Raw genomic sequence first — 22,170 nt, 5'->3', positions numbered from 1 at the left:
ATTGCAGAGTTTTTCACATGAATCCAAGACACAACGCATGTGAACGTAGAATCCAAGTCACAATGCGTGTGAACGTAAGGCCTAACCATCTGTACCATCACAATTTGTTTCATGTCCATTAGTTAGAATCCCAAACTAGTTATTGCACATTTAAGAAAATAGCGTTAAAACTCTTAGGGAGAGTTTGCCGTCCATTTAGGTCCCATAAAGCTCGATAAATTAATCTCCGCAGCTGCGCGCACGGAGGACACCCTGTTTAAAAAAAAAAACAGGGGGTTTGTCTTGTACTTAACTTTGTTAGCCTCTACATATGCATATAGAATTTTTATTTTATCTAAAAACACTTTGTGATGGATGTAACAATTATAAAACTATTGGTAAAAAAAAAAACAATTATAAAACTCATCTCACTTGATTGAATTAAAAAATCTAATAAATACACATTAGCAACTCCTATAGATATTTTGTAACAATTCTAACATGTATTCTTGCATTCCATGTAATTAACTCTCCCCTGATCAGCTCATTTGGCAACAATTTACTTCTGCTGTTCTTTTGCTCAAGGAAGCTTTTTTGGAATTCACATAGACCATGGTTGCATTGCATCTATGTTCCTATTTGTATATTATGTTACTATTTGTGTATATTATAGACCGAGGATACCCTCTATGGAGGAGTTTTCTATTTTAAATCACTTTTTTTTAACCAAACTAGTTTAGAGACCCGGCGTTGCTCGGGTTAGATATTAAATAAGTTTTATAAGTTTGTGTGCACGAATACACATGTCAGTATATTAGATTGAATTTATTTAAATTTAAAATTATAATAATATCATAAAAATAAATATAAATGATGAGATGAATGTCCAATGCAAAAATAAAAAGTGTAACAAAATGAATAATGAATTAGTCCAAGAGGTAAGAGTTTTGAGTCCCTTTAAACATGTGGTCATGGGTTTGTTTCGTGGCTCATGCGTATGAGAGAGAAAAATCGATTGAAATGAAAGAAAGTGGTTGATATATATATATATATATATATATATATATATATATATATATATATATATATATATATATAGGGAGGGAAATCAAGTTGCTGATTCCCTTGCAAACTTTGGATTCCTTTGTTATTTGGGATCATGTTCCTTTGCTCGCAAGTGAATCCTTTGGTAGGAACAAATCTGGCTTACCTAATTTTAGATTTTCTACTCCTTGAGGAAGTTTTGGTTTGGTCCTCTTCCTCCTTTTTGTATTCTATCTTTTTTAATATATTTTGAGGGTTGTTTGCACTTTGCAACACCCTAGTTTAAAATATACATTATGTGTAGTTTGTTGAGATATTTCTGCTACATAAAATATTACAATTTCAATAAAAATTTAAAGAAAATATTGAGTGGATAAAATCAAAATGTTGTTGAGAAATTTATGTTAAATAAAATATTGGTTTTTAAAAATAGAAAAAATAATAAAAATATTGAGAATGAATGTGGAAGTGACACGTGACATAAAAAACCTTACTTTATATATATACTATTGATTGATTGATTGATTGATTGATTGATGTGTAGTTTGTTGAGATAAAAAATACTGAGTGCATAAGATCAAAAGTTTGTTGAGATATTTATGTTAAATAAAATATTGGTTTTTAAAAATAGAAAAAATAATAAAAATATTGAGAATGAATGTGGAAGTGACACGTGGCATAAAAAACCTTACTTTATATATATACTATTGATTGATTGATTGATATGTAGTTTGTTGAGATAAAAAATACTGAGTTCATAAGATCAAAAGTTTGTTGAGATATTTATGTTAAATAAAATATTGGTTTTTAAAAATAGAAAAAATAATAAAAATATTGAGAATGAATGTGGAAGTGACACATGGCATAAAAAACCTTACTTTATATATATACTATTGATTGATTGATTGATGTGTAGTTTGTTGAGATAAAAATACTGAGTGCATAAGATCAAAAGTTTGTTGAGATATTTATGTTAAATAAAATATTGGTTTTTAAAAATAGAAAAAATAATAAAAATATTGAGAATGAATGTGGAAGTGACACGTGGCATAAAAAACCTTTACTTTATACATATACTATTGATTGATTGATGTGTAGTTTGTTGAGGTTGAGATAAAAAATACTGAGTGCATAAGATCAAAAGTTTGTTGAGATATTTATGTTAAATAAAATATTGGTTTTTAAAAATAGAAAAAATAATAAAAATATTGAGAATGAATGTGGAAGTGACATGCGGCATAAAAAACCTTATTTTATATATATACTATTGATTGATTGATTGATTGATTGATTGATGTGTAGTTTGTTGAGATAAAAAATACTGAGTGCATAAGATCAAAAGTTTGTTGAGATATTTATGTTAAATAAAATATTGGTTTTTAAAAATAGAAAAAATAATAAAAATATTGAGAATGAATGTGGAAGTGACACGTGGCATAAAAAACCTTACTTTATATATATACTATTGATTGATTGATTGATGTGTAGTTTGTTGAGATAAAAAATACTGAGTGCATAAGATCAAAAGTTTGTTGAGATATTTATGTTAAATAAAATATTGGTTTTTAAAAATAGAAAAAATAATAAAAATATTGAGAATGAATGTGGAAGTGACACGTGGCATAAAAAACCTTACTTTATACATATACTATTGATTGATTGATTGATTGATGTGTAGTTTGTTGAGGTTGAGATAAAAAATACTGAGTGCATAAGATCAAAAGTTTGTTGAGATATTTATGTTAAATAAAATATGGGTTTTTAAAAATAGAAAAAATAATAAAAATATTGAGAATGAATGTGGAAGTGACACGTGGCATAAAAAACCTTATTTTATATATATACTAGTTTAGAGACCCGGCGTTGCCCGGGTTAGATATTAAATAAGTTTTATAAGTTTGTGTGCACAAATAGACGTGTCAGTATATTAGATTGAATTTATTTAAATTTACAATTATAATAATATCATAAAAATAAATATAAATGTTGCGATGAATGTCCAATGCAAGAATAAAAAGTGTAACAAAATCAATAATGAATTAGTCCAAGTGGTAATAGTTTTGGGTCCCTTTAATCATGTGGTCATGGGTTTGTTTCGTGGCCCATACGTATGAGAGAGAAAAATCGACTGAAAGGGAAGAAAGTGGTTGAATATATATATATATATATATATATATATATATATATATATATATATATATATATATATATATCAAAATATATGTATGAGAAATAATAAAAGAAGGTTTGGAGTTTCTGCTTGTGCTCAAAATATGTAAATATGTAATTAACGAATATTTATTTTTTTATAGTTAACATTTGCATTAGAATATGCTGCTAAAAGATAACATAATAACTAATCGAACCTTTTTTTATCAAAAAAAAAAACTAATCGAACCTTTTTTTATCAAAAAAAAAAACTAATCGAACCTTTTTTTTTATAAAAAAAAAAACCAATCGAACCTTTTTTTTCCTCAAACATAAAAACTAATTGAATGATATAGTGCTAAAATATTAGTAATAACTTCTTTTCCTAAAAACAAATAAACAAATTGGAGTCTTTTAATCATAAAATAAGATCGTATATGTAAACTTTGTTGAAAGAATTATGAGTAGTTTGGTGAGATATTTCTGTTACATAAAATATTAGAAATTCAATAAAAATTTAAAGAAAATATTGAGTGGATAAGATTAAAATGTTGTTGAGATATTTATGTTAAATAAAATACTGGATTTTAAAAATAGAAAAAATAATAAAAATATTGAGAATGAATGTGGAAGTGACATGTGGCATAAAAAACCTTACTTTATATATATACTATTGATTTAGAAATACAAACGACTGTGATTGGTTTGTTATTTAGAAACGACTGTGTGTTCCTATACACTATTGGGTTCACGGTGTCCGCTTTATTGGCATGCACCAATTATGAATGGATGCCAATACCTATTGCTATAACGGCACCCACCAATTATGAATGTCCGCCATACTGGGTTCACGCACAAAACAACATAAAAGATCAATATAAGCAAAAATACCTATTGCTAAACTACGGAACTGGTGAAATAATAAAATAATAATAATAATAATACAAAATAGGAATGGATGCCACAAACTCAATTATGAATTATGAATAAGAATGGAGAGAAGAGCGGTATTGTTGAATCGGAAAAAGAAAAAGAAAACAATAGTATAGGTTTTAGTTCAAGGACCTGAAACTCGTAGGTGTTTGTAATGGATACCAGAAACAATAGTTCAAGGACCTGAAAGAAAGAAAAAAACAATTAGTAAACTCACTCGTAGATGTTAGTTCCATCTTATATTATATATATAAAAATAAAAATCTAAGCATAAGTAGAAGAAACGATAGTATAGGTTTTTGTCAAACATGAAGAAAACAAAACTTAGATCAAAAGAAGGTTTGAGTTTCGATTTCTGCTCAAAATATGTGATTTTGGTGATTAACAAAATCTCATTTATTTATAGTTAAAAAAAAACAAATCGAAGCCTTTTTTTTCCTCAATTAAAAAACTAATTGAATAATATGGTGCTAAAAGATTATATAATAACTAATTAAAACTTCTTTTCCTAAAAAAAAGAAGAAGAAAAAAGGAAGATTTAATGGATAATATTGAAAGTATTATATATAGTTTGTTGAGATATTTTTGCTACATAAAATATTAGAAATTAAATATAAAATTAAATAAAATATTTAGTGGATAAGATTAAAAGTTTGTTGAGATATTTATGTCAAATAAAATATAAAAAAATAATAAAAATATTGAGAATAAACGTGGAAGTGACATGTGGCATAAAAAACCTTACTTTATATATATACTATTGATTGATTGATTGATTGATTGATGTGTAGTTTGTTGAGATAAAAAATACTAAGTGCATAAGTTCAAAAGTTTGTTGAGATATTTATGTTAAATAAAATAGAAAAAATAATAAAAATATTGAGAATGAATGTGGAAGTGACATGTGGCATAAAAAACCTTACTTTATATATATACTATTGATTGATTGATTGATTGATTGTTTGATGTGTAGTTTGTTGAGATAAAAAATACTGAGTGCATAAGATCAAAAGTTTGTTGAGATATTTATGTTAAATAAAATAGAAAAATAATAAAAATATTGAGAATGAATGTGGAAGTGACATGTGGCATAAAAAACCTTACTTTATATATATACTATTGATTGATTGATTGATTGATTGATGTGTAGTTTGTTGAGAAAAAAATACTGAGTGCAAAAGATCAAAAGTTTGTTGAGATATTTATGTTAAATAAAATAGAAAAAATAATAAAAATATTGAGAATGAATGTGGAAGTGACATGTGACATAATAAACCTTACTTTATATATATACTATTGATTGATTGATTGATTGATTGATTGATGTGTAGTTTGTTGAGAAAAAAAATACTGAGTGCATAAGATCAAAAGTTTGTTGAGATATTTATGTTAAATAAAATAGAAAAAATAATAAAAATATTGAGAATGAATGTGGAAGTGACATGTGGAATAAAAAACCTTACTTTATATATATATACTATTGATTGATTAATTGATTGATGTGTAGTTTGTTGAGATAAAAAATACTAAGTGAATAAGTTCAAAAGTTTGTTGAGATATTTATGTTAAATAAAATAGAAAAAATAATAAAAATATTGAGAATGAATGTGGAAGTGACATGTGGCATAAAAAACCTTACTTTATATATATACTATTGATATATACTATGGATTGATTGATTGATTGATTGATGTGTAGTTTGTTGAGATAAAAAATACTGAGTGCATAAGATCAAAAGTTTGTTGAGATATTTATGTTAAATAAAATATTGGTTTTTAAAAATAGAAAAAATAATAAAAATATTGAGAATGAATGTGGAAGTGACACGTGGCATAAAAAACCTTACTTTATATATATACTATTGATTGATTGATTGATTGATGTGTAGTTTGTTGAGATAAAAAATACTGAGTGCATAAGATCAAAAGTTTGTTGAGATATTTATGTTAAATAAAATATTGTTTTTTAAAAATAGAAAAAATAATAAAAATATTGAGAATGAATGTGGAAGTGACACGTGGCATAAAAAACCTTACTTTATATATATACTATTGATGGGGCTGAGAGAGGTCTCCGACACTAGACTATCCCTAATCGGGTATCTCTCCATTTAAAACTTGGTGCCTAGGAGCTATCTTCATTGGAGAAGATATATTTTGAGTACCTAATGGAACATAGGTCTCACTTAAGCACTCTAATCTTAAGTGGGACCCACATCAGTGACTTATCCAGGGCCCTGAATTATGGTGTAAATTATTTCGTTGTAAATTTTTTTAAACTTTTTCCCTAATAAAAAATTCGCACATTTTAATTCTATGAAATAACTTCTTTTACACAAATAGTCACTAATGCTTGACCAATTTTGCCTTCAAATTTGAAATGTCTTATAACCATTTTTACGATATTAAAAAAATTATATAATTAATATGGGTTAGTGAGCGGTTAAAGGACAAAAAAGTAATTGAATATATTATACTACATACTTATCACTTGGAATTTGGAATAATAATATCATTAATAATGTGTTTGGCAGTGAAGAGAAATATGGGAGAATGACTAAAAACATGTGGACCCTACACAAAATCCTTTCTCACCAAAGTTGAGAAGAAAGTGAAGGAGATTAATGATAGTTTTATGTATTCCAATTATATCCCTTGTCTAATTCAATTAATTCAATATGGGTTAGGGAGCGGTTAAAGGACAAAAAAGTTATTCAATATATTATACTACTCCCTCCGGTCCTATTTACAAGAGAAAATTGATTTTTTAAATACATTGAATAATGTATGTATCTAGTCAAGAACCTAAACCAAATACATTAATTATTTAATGTATCTAAAAAGTAAATTGTCTCTTGTAAATAGGACCGGAGGGAGTACATACTTATCACTTGGAATTTGGAATAATAATATCATGGCTTAAATGTAACTTTGATCCCCTTATTTTTGAAATTGTTAACTCTTGATTCCTTTTTCTAAAACAAGTTTTTTGACCCCCTTATTTAAAAAGTCAACAAATTTTTTGGTCCTCCCTTTAGGATGATGCGGCATGCTCATTAATGGCATGGAGCTTACGCGGCATTGCTTACATGGTTTATCATTTAACACCTTATTTCCATGTCATTTTAATTATAAATTATATTACAATTATAAAAAAATTAAATAACAAATTATTAAGAACCCTAACAATTTGGGGATTTTTCGTGTTAGGGTTCTTAATAAGTGGAAATCAATTTGGAGATTTCAATTTTTTTTCCCCCAATTCTCTTTTAATTTCAATAATAATTTGTTATTTAATTTTTTGATATCTTATTAATAAAAGTTCTTAAGTTGTCTTACACTACTTTTTGGAGCCAAAATTTGAGGTTAATTTTGTCATTGTAATATTGACATCTAATGATTATTATTAGTTAATATATATTTAAGTAATTGAACAAACTTTTGCTAAATTTGTGCCATAAACTACTAAATACGTTTTTTTTCTTCCATAATCTTAGTTTGTTTTTTTTTTTTTCCGTTTTTTTTTAATTTCATAATCTTATTTTGTTTTTCTTTCATATTAGTATTTAATATATATTTAAGCAATTGAACAAACTTTTGCTAAGTTTGTGCCATAAACTACTAAATACGTTTTTTTTCTTCCATAATCTTAGTTTGTTTTTTTCGCTTTTTTTCTTTCATATTCTTATCTTTTATTTTTTTGATGGACATCATAGTTTGTTTACTATTTTCTCTATTTATTTGGAAATATAAACACCGTTCCCCATATTTTTTTTTTGTTAACTAACTTTTCCTGAACAAACTGTTGCTAAAAAAAATTTCTCATTAATTTTGTGCCACCAAAGAAAAAGAAAAAAAAAACCCTCATCTAATGTTTGTTTTTTGTAACTAACTCTGTCTACATTTGTGCCACTTTATGCCAAACTAATCCTCTCTCAACTCTCTCTATATAAGGATCATCAAATAGCATTTATAAGTCATATTTCACCCCCTTCATCCTTCGATTAAATCATCTTGCTTCAAATTAAAGTACGTCATATTCTTTTTTTGCTTTGAATCTCTTTTATTTTTATTTCTAACTTCGCTTTTATATCAACGATTAAAGTATCTCTCTATTAATATTTCTAACTTTGTCAAACTTTATATGATTTATTTTTTCTCAATTCTATGTAGGTTGAATAATGTTATTGGATCTATCATGTATATTCACTTTTCATTTTCAGGTTTATGGTGCACATTCAAGTTATGGATGATAGTGGGTCAACTACCTTTGTGTTGTTTGATAGAGTTATTTCACAATACTTTGGAAAGACTGCAAAAGAACTAATGGAATTGGTAATGAACGTAAATATATTATTTTTTGTTTTCGTTTTTTATGTAATATTAAAACAATAAACATTGATCTTAATTGTTTACTAATACAAATCACAAACAAGGAAAGGCCACGCATGATTATCCAACTGAGCTTGACACCTTACGTGACAAGGATATGCTTTTCAAACTGAAAATCAATAAAAAAATGTTGACCAGAAGTTTTATACATATGCCGTCAAAAAAGTTGTCCGATGACAGTGAAATCATTAATGAGTTTAAGAAAAAGTATCACATGGAGTGTCATGTTACTCCTCAAACTGGTGAGGAAGATGATGTTGATTTCAAGGGTCCTATTACTCCCCAAACTGTTGATAACATGAAGGTAGTTAAATACACTTAATATCTAATACATTATCTTTGAACATCAGTTTTGGATGTACTTACGAAACACATCCAACAACTTTCACTGAGATGAATGCGTTTTGAAGATGATGTAATCTTAATTGGAGTGTCGAGGAAGGAATTGAATGGGATGTTAGAGACTTGGAGACAAGTCGTGGAAGCGTATGACTTTCGTCTGAGTAGAAGCAAGACACATTATGTAATGTAATTTCAATAAAAGACGAAGTAGTTCTACCTTAGAGGTGAAAGTTGGAGATCATATCATACAAGTTACACAATTTAAATATATTGGGTTCATAGTACAAAATGATGTAGAAATAAAAGAAAATGTAAGTCATCGTATTCAAGTTGGATGATTGAAATGAAGAAGGGCTTCAGGTGTTTTATGTGATACAAACGTATCGTTTAAGTTGAAGTGCAAAAGTACCAGACATGTGTCAGACTAGCAATGTTTTATGCAATAGAGTGTTGGCCGTTTAAGAACCAACACAATAATAAAGTAATTGCGTGGAAATGTGGATGTTGTGTTGGATGTGTGCTAAGACTAGATGAGATAAGATTAGAAATGACAACATTGTAGAGGTAGTTGGGAGTAACTATAGTATAAATATTGTGAAAAATAGGTTTAGGTGGTTTGGACATGTAGAGGGAAAACATGTAGATTATGTGGTAAGATGAGTAGATGAAAAGTTGAAGTGCAAAAATATCATACAGTTGTCAAACCAGCGATGTTTTATGGAACATAGTGTTAGGAGTTTAAGAACCAACACGATAATAAAGTATTTGTGCAGAGATGGGGATGTTGCGTTGGATGTGCGGTAAAACTAGATGGGATAAGATTAGAAATGACAACATTGTAGAGATAGTTGGGGTAGCAGCTGTAATATAAATATTGTGTATAATAGGTTTAGGCGGTTTGCACAAGTAGAGAGAATTAGGTAGATTCTGTAGTAAGAAGAGTAAATCAAATAGCGCATAGTCATATTACAAGATGTAATGGAAGACCTAGGAAGTCTGTAAGAGAAACTATTAAAGATTTATAGATTAATGAGTTGAATCTAAATATAGATTATGATAGAACATTATGACGTATTTCAGTCCATATAGTCGACCCCACTTAGTGGGATAATGTTTGGTTGTTGTTGTCATCATCTTTTGAAAGCATTAATTAATGCTCAACAATAACTATTATTTCATTTCATGATCAACTACCACATTTATTAGTCGATGAGATAATCAACTTCCCGTGCATCGCACGGGTCCAAATACTAGTTGTTATTTAAACTTGATACTTCATAGTTCACTACACACACTTTATACATCAATCACCCTACACTATTACTAAATTTCAACTACTTTCAATACAAAATCATACATGACTACAAAATTGTACTGGAGAGAGATAAATTATCTTTTTTACATTGGTAAATAAAAAATGTATTTTAGTATTTTTGATAATATGTACTACAGACAGAAAAGTTGTAACATAGTTTAGCGAGTGACAAAAATTCATATATTTGTCTAATTCTTTACCACGTTCTTTGTTTAGTCCATGTGTTAGCCTGCATTTTTGACAGGCTAAAATTAAATGCAGTCAAAGGAATTGACTTTATGTTCTGAAGAAAAGTTGATATGTTCAACTTCAAAGAATATGAAGGAATGTTTGTCGCTTAGTCGAAGGTATAGGATTGTTTGACAGATTTTGAAGGTGTCGAGAAGATTGGTTCCAGACAGGATTGAATAACTGTTATCATTGAGGCATGTTTTTCGAAATTCAAATTGAAGAAATGTTTTAGGCCGTTAGTGGTCGTTATTGTTTCAAATGTCTATGTGTAGATAGTTTTTAGTATAAATAGTCGTTTCTCATAGGAAAAAAAAGGTCACAATTCAACCATACATAAAATTTACACTCAAACTATCCACATTTAGAGAGAAACGAGTTACAAGTCACAATGTATGAATCTGCATACCAATTTACTTTCAATCAATGCAATTTAAGTTTGTTTTCATAAATTCCTTCGCAATTTACTTGTTTATTTAAGTATTTTTCGTAGAATAATTTCGACGAGTCTAACCTTGTTAAATTAGTCGGTTATCTTCGTTGTTTAAATAAGAACATCGAGAACATTCATCAAATTCTGAAAAAATAACAAACACAATATGTCCTAAGATTTACTGGTTCATCTTGCAAGTAATTAATTTTAAACTAACGGTTGTTTACCAAAAATCACGGTAAACACCATGACAACCTTTTATCAAATAGAGTAGAAAAAGAGTTATCCAATCCAATCTCGAGATCTTTAACAAATCAAACACATCTAAACTAATATATATATATATATATATATATATATATATATATAATACAAATTTGAAAAAGATTATGGGACCTAAGGCTTAAGTGTTGATGTCCTTGCACTATACATGCGGCCATGGTTATACATGGTGTCGAAAGGATTAATTAGGTGGTATTTGACGAAAGGAAATTATCCGTGAGAAGCCGCCGCCTAACATCCTAACATCCTTTCTCTCTTCTCACTATATCGGCCGCCACCTAACTTCTTATCTCCGCCGCCCCTTCTTTCCAAATTCCTTTGGTTCACAATGTAAACGGCGGTGGCTAGTGGTGCGAAGATGGAACAGCCATCCGCATCACCTCTGGTCACTATTCTCTAGGCGCTGATTTCATCGAAAGGATGGGTTCTTGGTGCGTTCTTGTTTTTTCCGGTGGTTGCGCCGACGGCTGGATTTTTCCAATATCGTAGCTTGCAGTTGTGGTGGTTTTCAAGGCGGTTTCTGGTGGTCTCTTCATCTCCTCTGTACGGTTTCCATGGTTTTTCCAATGGTGTTCAGATCTGTTCCTCTTATGGTTGTTTTCAAGCTAGTTTTTGGTGGGTTAAGTTTTTTTTTTTGTGGTGGATTGATGGTGACTCGATGGTGGTTATGGGGTTGATCGGTGGTGGTTAAGTGGTATGGTTGTTGGGCCGGCAAGAGGTCGTTATGGGGGTGGTGGTTAATGGTTCACTAGCCGGCCAGAGGTGGGTGGTTGCGGTTGTGTGGTGTGTGTTGGATGGGGCTGTGGTGGCTTGGTGGTGGTGAGATGTTTGTGATTTGGAGGGTATGGGTGGTGGTTGTTGAGGAGCTCGTAGGTTGTTTTTTGGTCATGTTGGTTTGTGGTGCTTCGTGGTGGTTTCATGGTGGTGCTGATACTGGATCTTTTGTGGTGGTACTCGTGGTTGTTTTTGGTGTTGATGCTCGTGGCGGCTGGTGTTGGTTTTTGGTGGTGACGCTCGTGGTGGCTGGTGCTGGTTTTTGGTGAGGATTAATGGTGGTTTTGTGGTGGTTAATGGTAGTTTTGGTGGTGGTGGTGGCTAGTGGTGGTTACGGTGTTTTTGGGTTTTCTTCTATGAGTTTGTTGTTCAGGGGGTTTTCAAATACATGTTAGACAGTATGGCTTGTTTAAGATGCGGGTACATGGGTTTTTGGTAGGTTTGATGGTTATTTTGGGGAGGTTTTTCAACAGTATGACACAAGATTTGTTTATGCTATTACGCAGGCGTTTAGACTTTGGTTTTTGGATATGACTTATTGGTTTGGTGTTTAGTCTCTATTGGTTTCGAGGGCCCTGCGTGGAGGGTGTTTTTGGTTTGCTTGTAGAAGTTTATATTTGATACATGGTGTTTTTTTGTGTGTTCCGCATATATACGACACACTTTTCCTGTGTATGTTGCTTTTTAAGTTTCCTAACATAGCATTCCTTGTGCTTGCTAGGATTCTTTGTGTTTTAAATAAATTTCATATTAACTTCTTAAAAAAAAAACATGGTGTCGAATTTAATCTTTGATCTTATTAGAACAATATAATATTTTTTTTACTATAGTTTCATTGTTGGGGCACTAGTCATATTGAACCTTGAATGTGTACAATTATTATTAAATGTACAAATTTTTTAAAATAATCTCTGATTATGTACTTTGTTAGTCAAAATAGTTTTTTAATATTTACATTAACTCTTTTCGTATATGGATCAATATGACATTAAATAGGTATTTACAATGGCATAAATGACAATAAGTAAGTATATTTTTTTTGAGAGAACAATAAGTAAGAATATTGAAATACCTATAAATCAAAATTGACAAATCATTTTAACGAAGGAGACTGTTTTTTTTTTTTTTGGATAATGATGAGTATTTTTGATAGTGTAAGGAGACTATTTTGACTAACCTAATACATTATTAAAGATTATTTTAAAATTTCGATATATTAAAAAACTATTATAGTTATTCGTTACAAATTGAGAAAGCAAACAAGTTAGTTTTCTTACTTTTTTTTCTCTATGGTTTGGTTCATGCCCCCGTTTTCTTTATTTTAATAAAATTTATAGATAAATAGTGGTTGCTGACGTGTAAACATGGTTGTAATCTATTATTGTTTAAAAAAAAATACATTTTCTTTGGCATCACACTTGTGCTTTTTCATGCCTTTTGGTACTTAAAAAACATACATTTTGTTCGTTTCAGCCTCTATCATATCATATAAGGACTAATTTGAACCTATATGAAAATAATAGAGGGACTAAAATAAATTTTCTTTGGCATCACACTTGTGCTTTTTCATGCCTTTTGGTACTTAAAAAACATACATTTTGTTCGTTTCAGCCTCTATCATATCATATAAGGACTAATTTGAACCTATATGAAAATAATAGAGGGACTAAAATAAACCAAAAATTAAAGTTTGACTATTCTTAAAAAAAAAAAAAAAAGTTTGACTATAAGCGAAGATGCTTTGGTGCGCAGTTGATACAAAACGCGCCCATCTTAAACCTCTTCTCTTACAACCAGCAAGCAAACAATGGCGCAACAAGTTGGATTTGGGTCCCACCTTCACCTTCATCAAACATTCTTGTTCACAAAAACTACAACTTCAATAACTGAGTCAAGTTCAACTACTCTCTCTCTTCCTCCTTGCTTCCCTTTCACCTTCCCTTCGTCCTCGATTTCCATCTCACGTTCGTCGATGATTCCATTAAGGCATGAGGAAGGAGAGGCACTGTTGCAGAATGATGATTCTGTTGTTGTTTCGTCTATTCAACCAATCTGCAGCGAAGACCACTTCAATCGCGTTCTTGCTCAGGCTCAACAATCTCAACACTCTCTCCTCGTTGTTTGGTAACTACGCTCCTTCTTCTTTTTCAATTCTTATACCACCTTTTTCTGTTGACTTTATTTATTATTATTATTTTTTTTTTTATGATTTGGCTTTTTCAGCAAACCTTTTGAAAAGTGTGTATGAACCATTTAAGATTGACGTGGTAAATGTAGAAGTATTTGTGACATCAAATATGATTAGTTACGCACATTTTCTTTTTTTGTTTTTTGAATTCAAGACTAATTTTACAGATAAATATTTGATCAGCAATGTTATAAATCAAATAATCTATCAATTTTGTTTCAAATCATGACTGAATAACACTTATGAAGCCTACTTTTGAGAGCGGTGAATTTAGACGGACCAACTTAACATTAAACGTCCACGTAAACACCTTTTAGCTGCTGAGTCTGATGAAAATAGGATCACAGTGCAGATATTTTCAGATATTTTCAGACTTAAGGACCAATTTGTAAAAAAAAAAAAACTTAACGGACTAACTTGTTATAAACATCTGATCTCATGTGGTATTCAGCCTATTTACAATGTTTTCAGGTTTACACTTGTGAGTTTATTTGCACAGTTCAAACTAGTAAATTAGTCTTTGATGGTAACATTCTTTTGAGGAGAGGTAATGAATGAATGTACATATACAATCGTATTGCCAAAAAAAACTACAATTTGAAGCTAATAAGTATTTTAACCTTCTAAGAGTTAATTAATGATGTCATGCAATGAAGAAAGCCCTGTTATGATCAAAATACTGGTTTCTGTGTTATGGTAATTTGATTTGAGCTTTGTAATATTCCTTAAGCATTTAGGATGCCTTATGTTTTAGTAGACTAAAATTGTCACACTTTGCTTGAGAGTCGGGCTAAGAGTAGTTTATAAACACCTATTCTCTTCAATCTATTGAGATGCCTTTTTTAATTAAGTATGAGACCCTGAGGGCTTACACAAGACTCAAAACGGACAATACCTCTGAACGGTGTAACGGACTTGAGGTCAGGACAAGCATCTTATTTTAGCCGCTACATTGCATGATAAACTTATAGTTCTTTCATTTTTCTGTTCAACAAGTAACTCTTTATGGGATTTGGTTTGCAGGATGGCTAATTGGTGCAGAAAATGTATATATCTAAAACCCAAATTGGAAAAGTTGGCAGTAGACTATTATCCAAGGTGAGATTCCATTTTGTTTTTTTGACTATCACACAGAACTACAATAATTTAACCAAAGAGTCTGTAAGGGTGGTTCATTATCAAGAAAGTCGTTGTGGAATATAAATACTTATATTAGGCATTTTTTGGGTATGGGATGAAGATATAAAATTGAGAGTACTGTTACAGAGGGGTTTTCAACTTATCCATCAAAAGTTGTAATAGCAATGGGAAAAGGGGTTGCACCATTATCTTTTGACAAGTTATAGCGGGAGAGGATTTGCAACTTTTCTGCTCAAAGATTTTATTGCAATGTTGTTTGTAAGGAATTTGATCCCTCATCCAAGGATGTTGGCATTTGTTTTTGATTATCACACGGAACTATAATAGTTTCAAAGCGTATCTGTCACGGACATTTACATATGCAGAACTTTTCCTTTATAGCACCTTAATGTCTTTTGTGAGTGAGAAAACTTTCTCTAGCTTTAATGTACTTTATTCTAAGAATTTGTGCCATGTGTACATGCAATCCAATTTATTTATACTGAGATAGGACATTAAGTAAATGACAAAGTGTGAGGCTGGCTGATTATCAAGCAAGTTCTTGTGGGATATAGTCATAAATACTGATATTAGGCATTGTTTCGGGTATGAGATTGGAGATATAAAGCTGTGAGTACTGTTGCAGAGGATGGTTTTGAACTGTATCCGTTAAAATTTGTAAAGCAATGGGAAAAGGGTTTTCACCTTTATCTTTTGACAAGTTAGAGAGAGGATTTTAATACGTTGTTGTTCATAGGCGATTCGGTCCCTTTTCCAAGGATGTTGGCATTTTGGTATTAATCATGTTAAATTGTGTTGTTGTGTTTGTGATTCTTTCGCTTGTTACTAATATTTATCAAACATGTGATATTTCCCAACGCAAATAATGCCAAGATTTAAAAACATTTAGCCTCCTCTAATTCATGAAGCTTAGGAAACTCAGCCCTCTGAATACATATCCCATACGTATTTGACTTTTTTTTCTAAGTGAGCCCCTCTAAATCTTCTTGCAACTTCTCCTAGCTTACATTCCAAGCACATGACAACCGTTTTCATTTTTCAACCATTCGCTTTAGTAACCCAGTCAACCTCCATGTTTGTCTTTCCAGCTCTGGATTTCATACCACTTAGTAATACTAAAAGCCACCCTTAACTAGTGCACACAGTACCAATCCCGAACTCTTTTGACAGGATAATAGAGATCACCAGTCCAATAAGCATGTCACCAGTCACCACAACCACTTCAAGTTGTGGTTGACATCATCGGACAACATTGCATATCCTTCAACTCCTTTGAAGTCGTGTACAGAAACCTTAAACCACGGACAAGAACAACAAAGCAACATGAACATCCAAGAATTTTTGTTGAAGACATGAGAACTACACATCCCAAATCATGGAACGACCTTAACAGCCACCTGCTAGACCTGAAGAACACGTATTAAAACCTAAACCATCAAAATCAGCTCAACAATGATGAATGACACCGTCTACATTATTAGGTTGGGGAAAAAGCACTTGCTTGAACAACAAGTTTTATAGGCTTCCACAAACCTGGGCACAAGTATCGTAAAATGCAGCAGCGATACTCACAAGCAGCAAGTAACTGTAGGATATGCGCAGACAGAGACAATAGACCCTGATCATTGTGGATGTTGATGCTCTAGTTATCAAAAAAGAGAAAACTAGGAGAAATTGTGTGTTGTGTATGCGCAATCCATCTATACTTGAGTGCATTTAGGTAAGTAGCTCAGAAAATTTTGATTACAGAGCTAATGAACAGCTACTAATCATAGTTGATTTATATTTTAACTTGTGTCAAGTATGGTAATGATTCTGGGCTACAAGCATGCCAATGACTCCAGAATTGTATTCTAATACTTCCAACTAACTTATATTTGTGAAGATAATTGTATTTTAGAGTATAGTGAAGACACTTTACATGTGTAATTAATTTTTTGCTGTCATGACATTTTAGTTCAGAATTTGTCAACTCAATCAAGGATACGTTGTTAATTTTGTGTAGATTGCAATTCTACAGTGTGGATGTTAATGCAGTTTCACACAAACTTGTTGCTCGTGCTGGTGTGACTGTAAGTTGATCAAGCTTGCACATTATTTTCATTCTTTTATTTTGCAATCTCAATTATGTGCAAAATGTGTTGATATTTGTCTGTTATTAAAAAAAAATTAGTGTAACATATCAAATGTCTCTCACAAACAGATGTGCTCAGGTGTGTTCTTCAGCAATAAGTACTCTGTTTATGTGGGTGGATCGCACGGCTTTTTCTTAAAATAAACTAACGATCTAAATTATATGTGTGTGTGTGTGTGCATGCTTGTGTGTGTCCATGTGTGTGTGTGTGTGCGCACGCGCGAGCACGCATATTGACTTGAGAATGGAAAGTGATCTAATTCCAAGAGAAAGAGAACTGTTCCATTATAGTTGATTGAATGAAAGACATTAAAATGAGAGAATTCTCCATTTAGTGGTATCTTCAACAAAAGAATTTCCTTTTTATAACTAAGCTACTGCTTGGATCTCTAATTTTGTACTATAGTGGAGGCCCCCTAAATCTTCTTGCAGCTTCTCCTAGCTTACATTCCAAGCACATGGCACAGTTTTCATTTTTCAACCATTCGCTTCAATGATCCAGTCAACCTCCATGCTTGTCTTTCCCGCTCTGTATCCCTAATAATAACATTCAGCTAAGCCTTTATTTTAATTCTTAACCACCCAATCGATTATGTCCTGGTCCCCTTCGAAAAGAGAGTATATAAAGGGAATTACTAGATTTGAAATGAAAGAAATAATATAGAAACTTGTATAGAAACATTAAAGAAAGATCTCGTATTATACGCAGGATCTATAAATTGTTATGTTTTCACAACCCATGACTGTGAAGGTTGTTCAGGATCTTTTAAAGTTGTACTGCATTTTGAAAATTGTCTGGTATCTTTTAAATTGTGTATGATTGGAGAAAACCGTTAGCGGCAGCAGAACTAAAAACAGTTGATCTGGTCGAGCATAACTCAATAAAGAGAGGTATATGAAGATTATGGGAAACTAAAGGAAAATTCATGAAAAGAACCATTCTATAAAATTGGTGCTTGACCGAGCATATTGGTATCATTTGAACAATATGTTATATTGTCAATCCTATCTAGTTGAAATTGGTGGTTGGTTTTTTATTTGTTACTGGGTTGTTTTGCTGGAGGGGCAGGGAATCATAGTGATAATATCTGAATGACTTCCTGGTTTTATTAACCACGAACGGTAACTGGCTTGAACCACTACTTCAGTAGCCACTGCATATTATATATCATTCCGATTGTTGTATTTGCTTCAACAAAATGAGCTATTAAGACATTTTTCTTATAATATTTCTTCTTCCATGTATTGCATGTTGTGGACCTTTCCATCATCATTGCAGAAAATGCCAACCATACAAGTAAGCACCGTAGTGTTTTATTCGATAAACTTGTTGTATTCTTCTTATGCCTGTGATTTAAATTTTTCCTTTGCAGCTATGGAAAGACAGCAAGAAACAAGCTGAAGTCATTGGTGGGAATAAAGCATATTTGGTAATAAATGAGGTTCAGGAGATGATTGAGAATGAGTGCATTATGTGATTTTTAGCGCAGCAGACATTTTGTGCGATTTTATACTGCTTTCTGCAGAAAATGCAACAAAAATGAGCTGTGATTTATGCTGCTTCCCCCCATCGTGATGTTTAGATTGTAAGATGGAAAATGTATATAATTGGATTGGAAGACAAGAAAAATGGATATAGACAAAAGAACAATATAGTTGTTTGATTTAGATATGGAGAAAAATATTCTCCTGAAAGAGTGTCCCCTTCAAGAAAAGGCTTCCTTTTAACACAAACTAGTTATTTTGGCGACTTCTTCCTATTCGATTTCTCTTATTTATCTTTTCAAATGAATCACTTTTACATGTCTATTCTTATTTTACATTGAATGTATTTAAAATTACCAGACTTGAGTAAATTCACTATGAATTTAATCTTTTTTGAAGTATAAAAGGAAATAGCCATTTGTGAGATGAGAAATTCTGGTTGATATATTTGGGCAAGAAGATATCTAATCCAATGAGCCGCTCTGTTAACAAATAGGATTGGTGTTGTCGAAAATTGTCTAAAGTATAACGAACTCGAAAATAAGGTTGGAAATGAATCAAACCAACTCAAATATGGTTCAGGACTTGTTTTAATAATTAACTTATTAATTAAATTTGGTTCATTAGCCAATTGCTATGTAATATGATACGAATCTAAATGCTAAGTCAACCACCCTAAAATTTAACAACCCTATGTCCAACAATCAAGGTTAGCATCTCATTCTCCAAAAGATTAGGAGTTTGGAAAACATTGGGAGTCCTCTTTTCTAGAGCAAGAGTAGGACACTGAGATCTTTGAGTGATGGTGAGATAGTTGGTGGTCGACGGTTGCAAGATTTTGTAACCGTTGACCAAGGTTGATTAAGAAGGGATGGAAGTCTTACGATTTTTAGAATCTTATGCATTTGTTGTAACATCCTGTTTTTCATTATTCGATAGGATTCACCTAACAAAAACAAGATGACTCATAATTCCCAAGTCTTACATAATGATCATTTATAGCTAAAAATGAAAGAGGTTGATGCAAATTACATTCAAAACATAGAGTAATGGTATTTATACAACCATTTAGTAACAACTTTGGTGACAACCTTCTTTTTTTCTCTTGCTATTGATCAACAACAATAGTAAGACAAAAAGGAAAAAAAAAGAGTAAACACATGATGTGAGTTACTATTGGATCCTAAGGGGAAACTTTTATGAACTAGATTAACACATGATGTAATATGTTTTGGTGACAACCTTCTTTCTGTAATAACAGACCACAAAACTACTAGAACAAACTACTTGACCACATTTTGAATTGGACACAAACCAAATTCAAATATCCTAGACCACAACAAAATGAATAGTACAGCCAGATAAAATCCTAGTCTATATGATTTGTAGTACCATAACTAAAGGATGATGCAGCTACTGCAGCCAATACTTGCTGGCTGCACAAGTTTTCTTTCACGTGAAATCCACTTAAGCCCAAATTTCATTGTTTCCGGTTTTGGCGCAACAAGCTCTAAAAACTTTTGATCGACATCAACGCCCAGAAGTGAACCGGCTTCCCTTTTTGCATTTGTCTTTTCCGGTGTTGATGGTATCCTAGCCTTCACATCTTCTGTGACTACATCTTCTGTTTCGGAGGCCTCAATCGTATTGTGTTTTTTATCGCGACCCTCTTCCATTACTGCCTTGCCCTTTCCGGATGCTGATGGGATTCTAGCCTTAACCGCCTTTTCTGTTACATCTTTTGTTTCCGAGGGCTCGATCTTAATCTGTTTTTCATCGCAGAGAATGAAAAGCATATTTGCACATTCCTCCACTTGCGCCTGAAAGATCATTTAAAAAACCTATGACATAAGTGATATATGCAATGTTGCTCTTAATATTTTACTATTTGAGAAATTGAGAGATTATTATAGAAATAACACGCTATGATGCACTAAATTGTTTAATCAACATACTCTAGGGCCAATTTCCGAAAGCCGTAAGGCATGTTCAATTTCATCACGCTTTGAGGGGTATGCACGTTTACAAGCAGCCATGAAAGCAGCAAAAGCGATTATTGATGGCCTGTAGTCAGTAAATTCATGTTCTGCAGAATGAATTGAAAACCAAATTCCAATGAATATATATTTTGCTCTCTTTGAGAAAACAGAATTAAAATTCAATGTTATGTTTGTTTTTCTTACCTCCTTGAGCTTGCACTATGATCTCATTAAGGCAACGATGTTTAAAAACACCGATTGGCTTGAAGTACGGGTAATAGTAGTCCAAAAAGGTGAATGCAGTTATTGAATTTAGTTGCCAACTTTCTCCAATATAAAGCACACTCTGAATATCATTTACCATTTTCATTACCATATTTGGTCTTGGGATAACTATATGTGTCTGCAAAAGTAGAACTTCTTTTTGTGAATTTATGAAAAACAATATTAAAATTGATATTATACGAAGAGCTTAGCATACCGAGATATGGATATTCCTTATATTTCCAGCAATGTAGAGACAAGAAATTGAAATTAATTCCAATTTTTCTGCAATCCCACCACCTTCCATAACCTTGCAGAAACAACAGATTTTGATATTTTGAACTCAATAATATTTCAAGAAAAATAAGACTTAAAAAAATTGCAAAATATATATGTTATTATTACCTCGATGGCCTTATAGTTTCTAGACAAGTATCGGTCAAAATAGTTCATCGCCAAATATGGAACATATGTATCAAGATTGGGAACAAAAGCTTTAGCACAGTATCTCCTCCAGAGCTGGTGTGTAGAACAATATATATATGAAAAGTGAATTTACACAAATCCAAAAAAGGAAATTGGACAGTTTAAATTAATTAGGGAATTCAAAGTTAAAGACAGTGAATTCATAAAGATACAAAGAAATCATGAAAAAAAAACTAACTAACAAAAGAACAAAGAAATCTCTCAAGAAACAGAAAGCATATCTGAAAAAACAAGAATCTAACAATGATTACGAGACGAGAATTTATCTGTATATAAAACAATAAGAAGTGTGAATCTAAACTTTCTTTTCAATCATAAAATATGGAACATATGTATCAAGATTAGGAACAAAAGCTTTAGCACAGTATCTCCTCCAGAGCTGGTGTGTAGCACAATAAATATATGAAAAGTGAATTTCCACAAATCCAAAAAAGGAAATTGGACAGTTTAAATTAATTAGGGAATTCAAAGTTAAAGACAGTGAATTCATAAAGATACAAAGAAATCACGAAGAAAAAAAAAAACTAACTAACAAAAGAACAAAGAAATCTCTCAAGAAACAGAAAGCAAATCTGAAAAAACAAGAATCTAACAATGATTACGAGACGAGAAATTTATCTGTATA

General features: G+C 31.3%; 2 protein-coding genes across 5 annotated transcripts; one reads left to right on the top strand and one right to left on the bottom strand.

Moving 5' to 3' along the window:
• The first annotated feature begins 13,515 nt into the window (after positions 1–13,515).
• On the top strand, positions 13,516–19,091 carry WCRKC2 (WCRKC thioredoxin 2). Of its 4 annotated transcripts, none has more exons than XM_085717570.1 (5): positions 13,516–13,993; positions 15,081–15,155; positions 17,203–17,269; positions 18,611–18,628; positions 18,705–19,091. In XM_085717570.1, the coding sequence occupies exons 1-5, from the start codon at positions 13,677–13,679 to the stop codon at positions 18,807–18,809; spliced, it is 582 nt and encodes a 193-aa protein (XP_085573696.1). In that variant the 5' UTR covers positions 13,516–13,676; the 3' UTR covers positions 18,810–19,091. The 4 variants fall into 4 exon arrangements, with proteins under 4 accessions (XP_085573696.1, XP_085573703.1, XP_085573713.1 ...); XM_085717577.1 differs by having other exon boundaries at positions 13,526–13,993; positions 17,218–17,269; XM_085717587.1 differs by lacking the exon at positions 18,611–18,628 and having other exon boundaries at positions 13,526–13,993; positions 17,218–17,269.
• An 814-nt stretch (positions 19,092–19,905) lies between these two features.
• On the bottom strand, positions 19,906–21,583 carry LOC146954670 (uncharacterized). The gene is made up of 5 exons (XM_085701143.1): positions 21,465–21,583; positions 21,277–21,369; positions 21,000–21,198; positions 20,772–20,902; positions 19,906–20,636 (listed from the first exon to the last, which is right to left on the bottom strand). The coding sequence occupies exons 1-5, from the start codon at positions 21,510–21,512 to the stop codon at positions 20,214–20,216; spliced, it is 894 nt and encodes a 297-aa protein (XP_085557269.1). The 5' UTR covers positions 21,513–21,583; the 3' UTR covers positions 19,906–20,213.
• Positions 21,584–22,170: the final 587 nt, after the last annotated feature.

The sequence above is a fragment of the Medicago sativa genome, chromosome 1, assembly GCF_051527215.1.
Source record: "Medicago sativa cultivar Bolivia chromosome 1, Bolivia_mono, whole genome shotgun sequence".
Classification (NCBI taxonomy): domain Eukaryota; kingdom Viridiplantae; phylum Streptophyta; class Magnoliopsida; order Fabales; family Fabaceae; genus Medicago; species Medicago sativa.
Note: the sequence above shows the minus strand (reverse complement) of the source record. Positions and strands in the feature narration are given on the sequence as shown.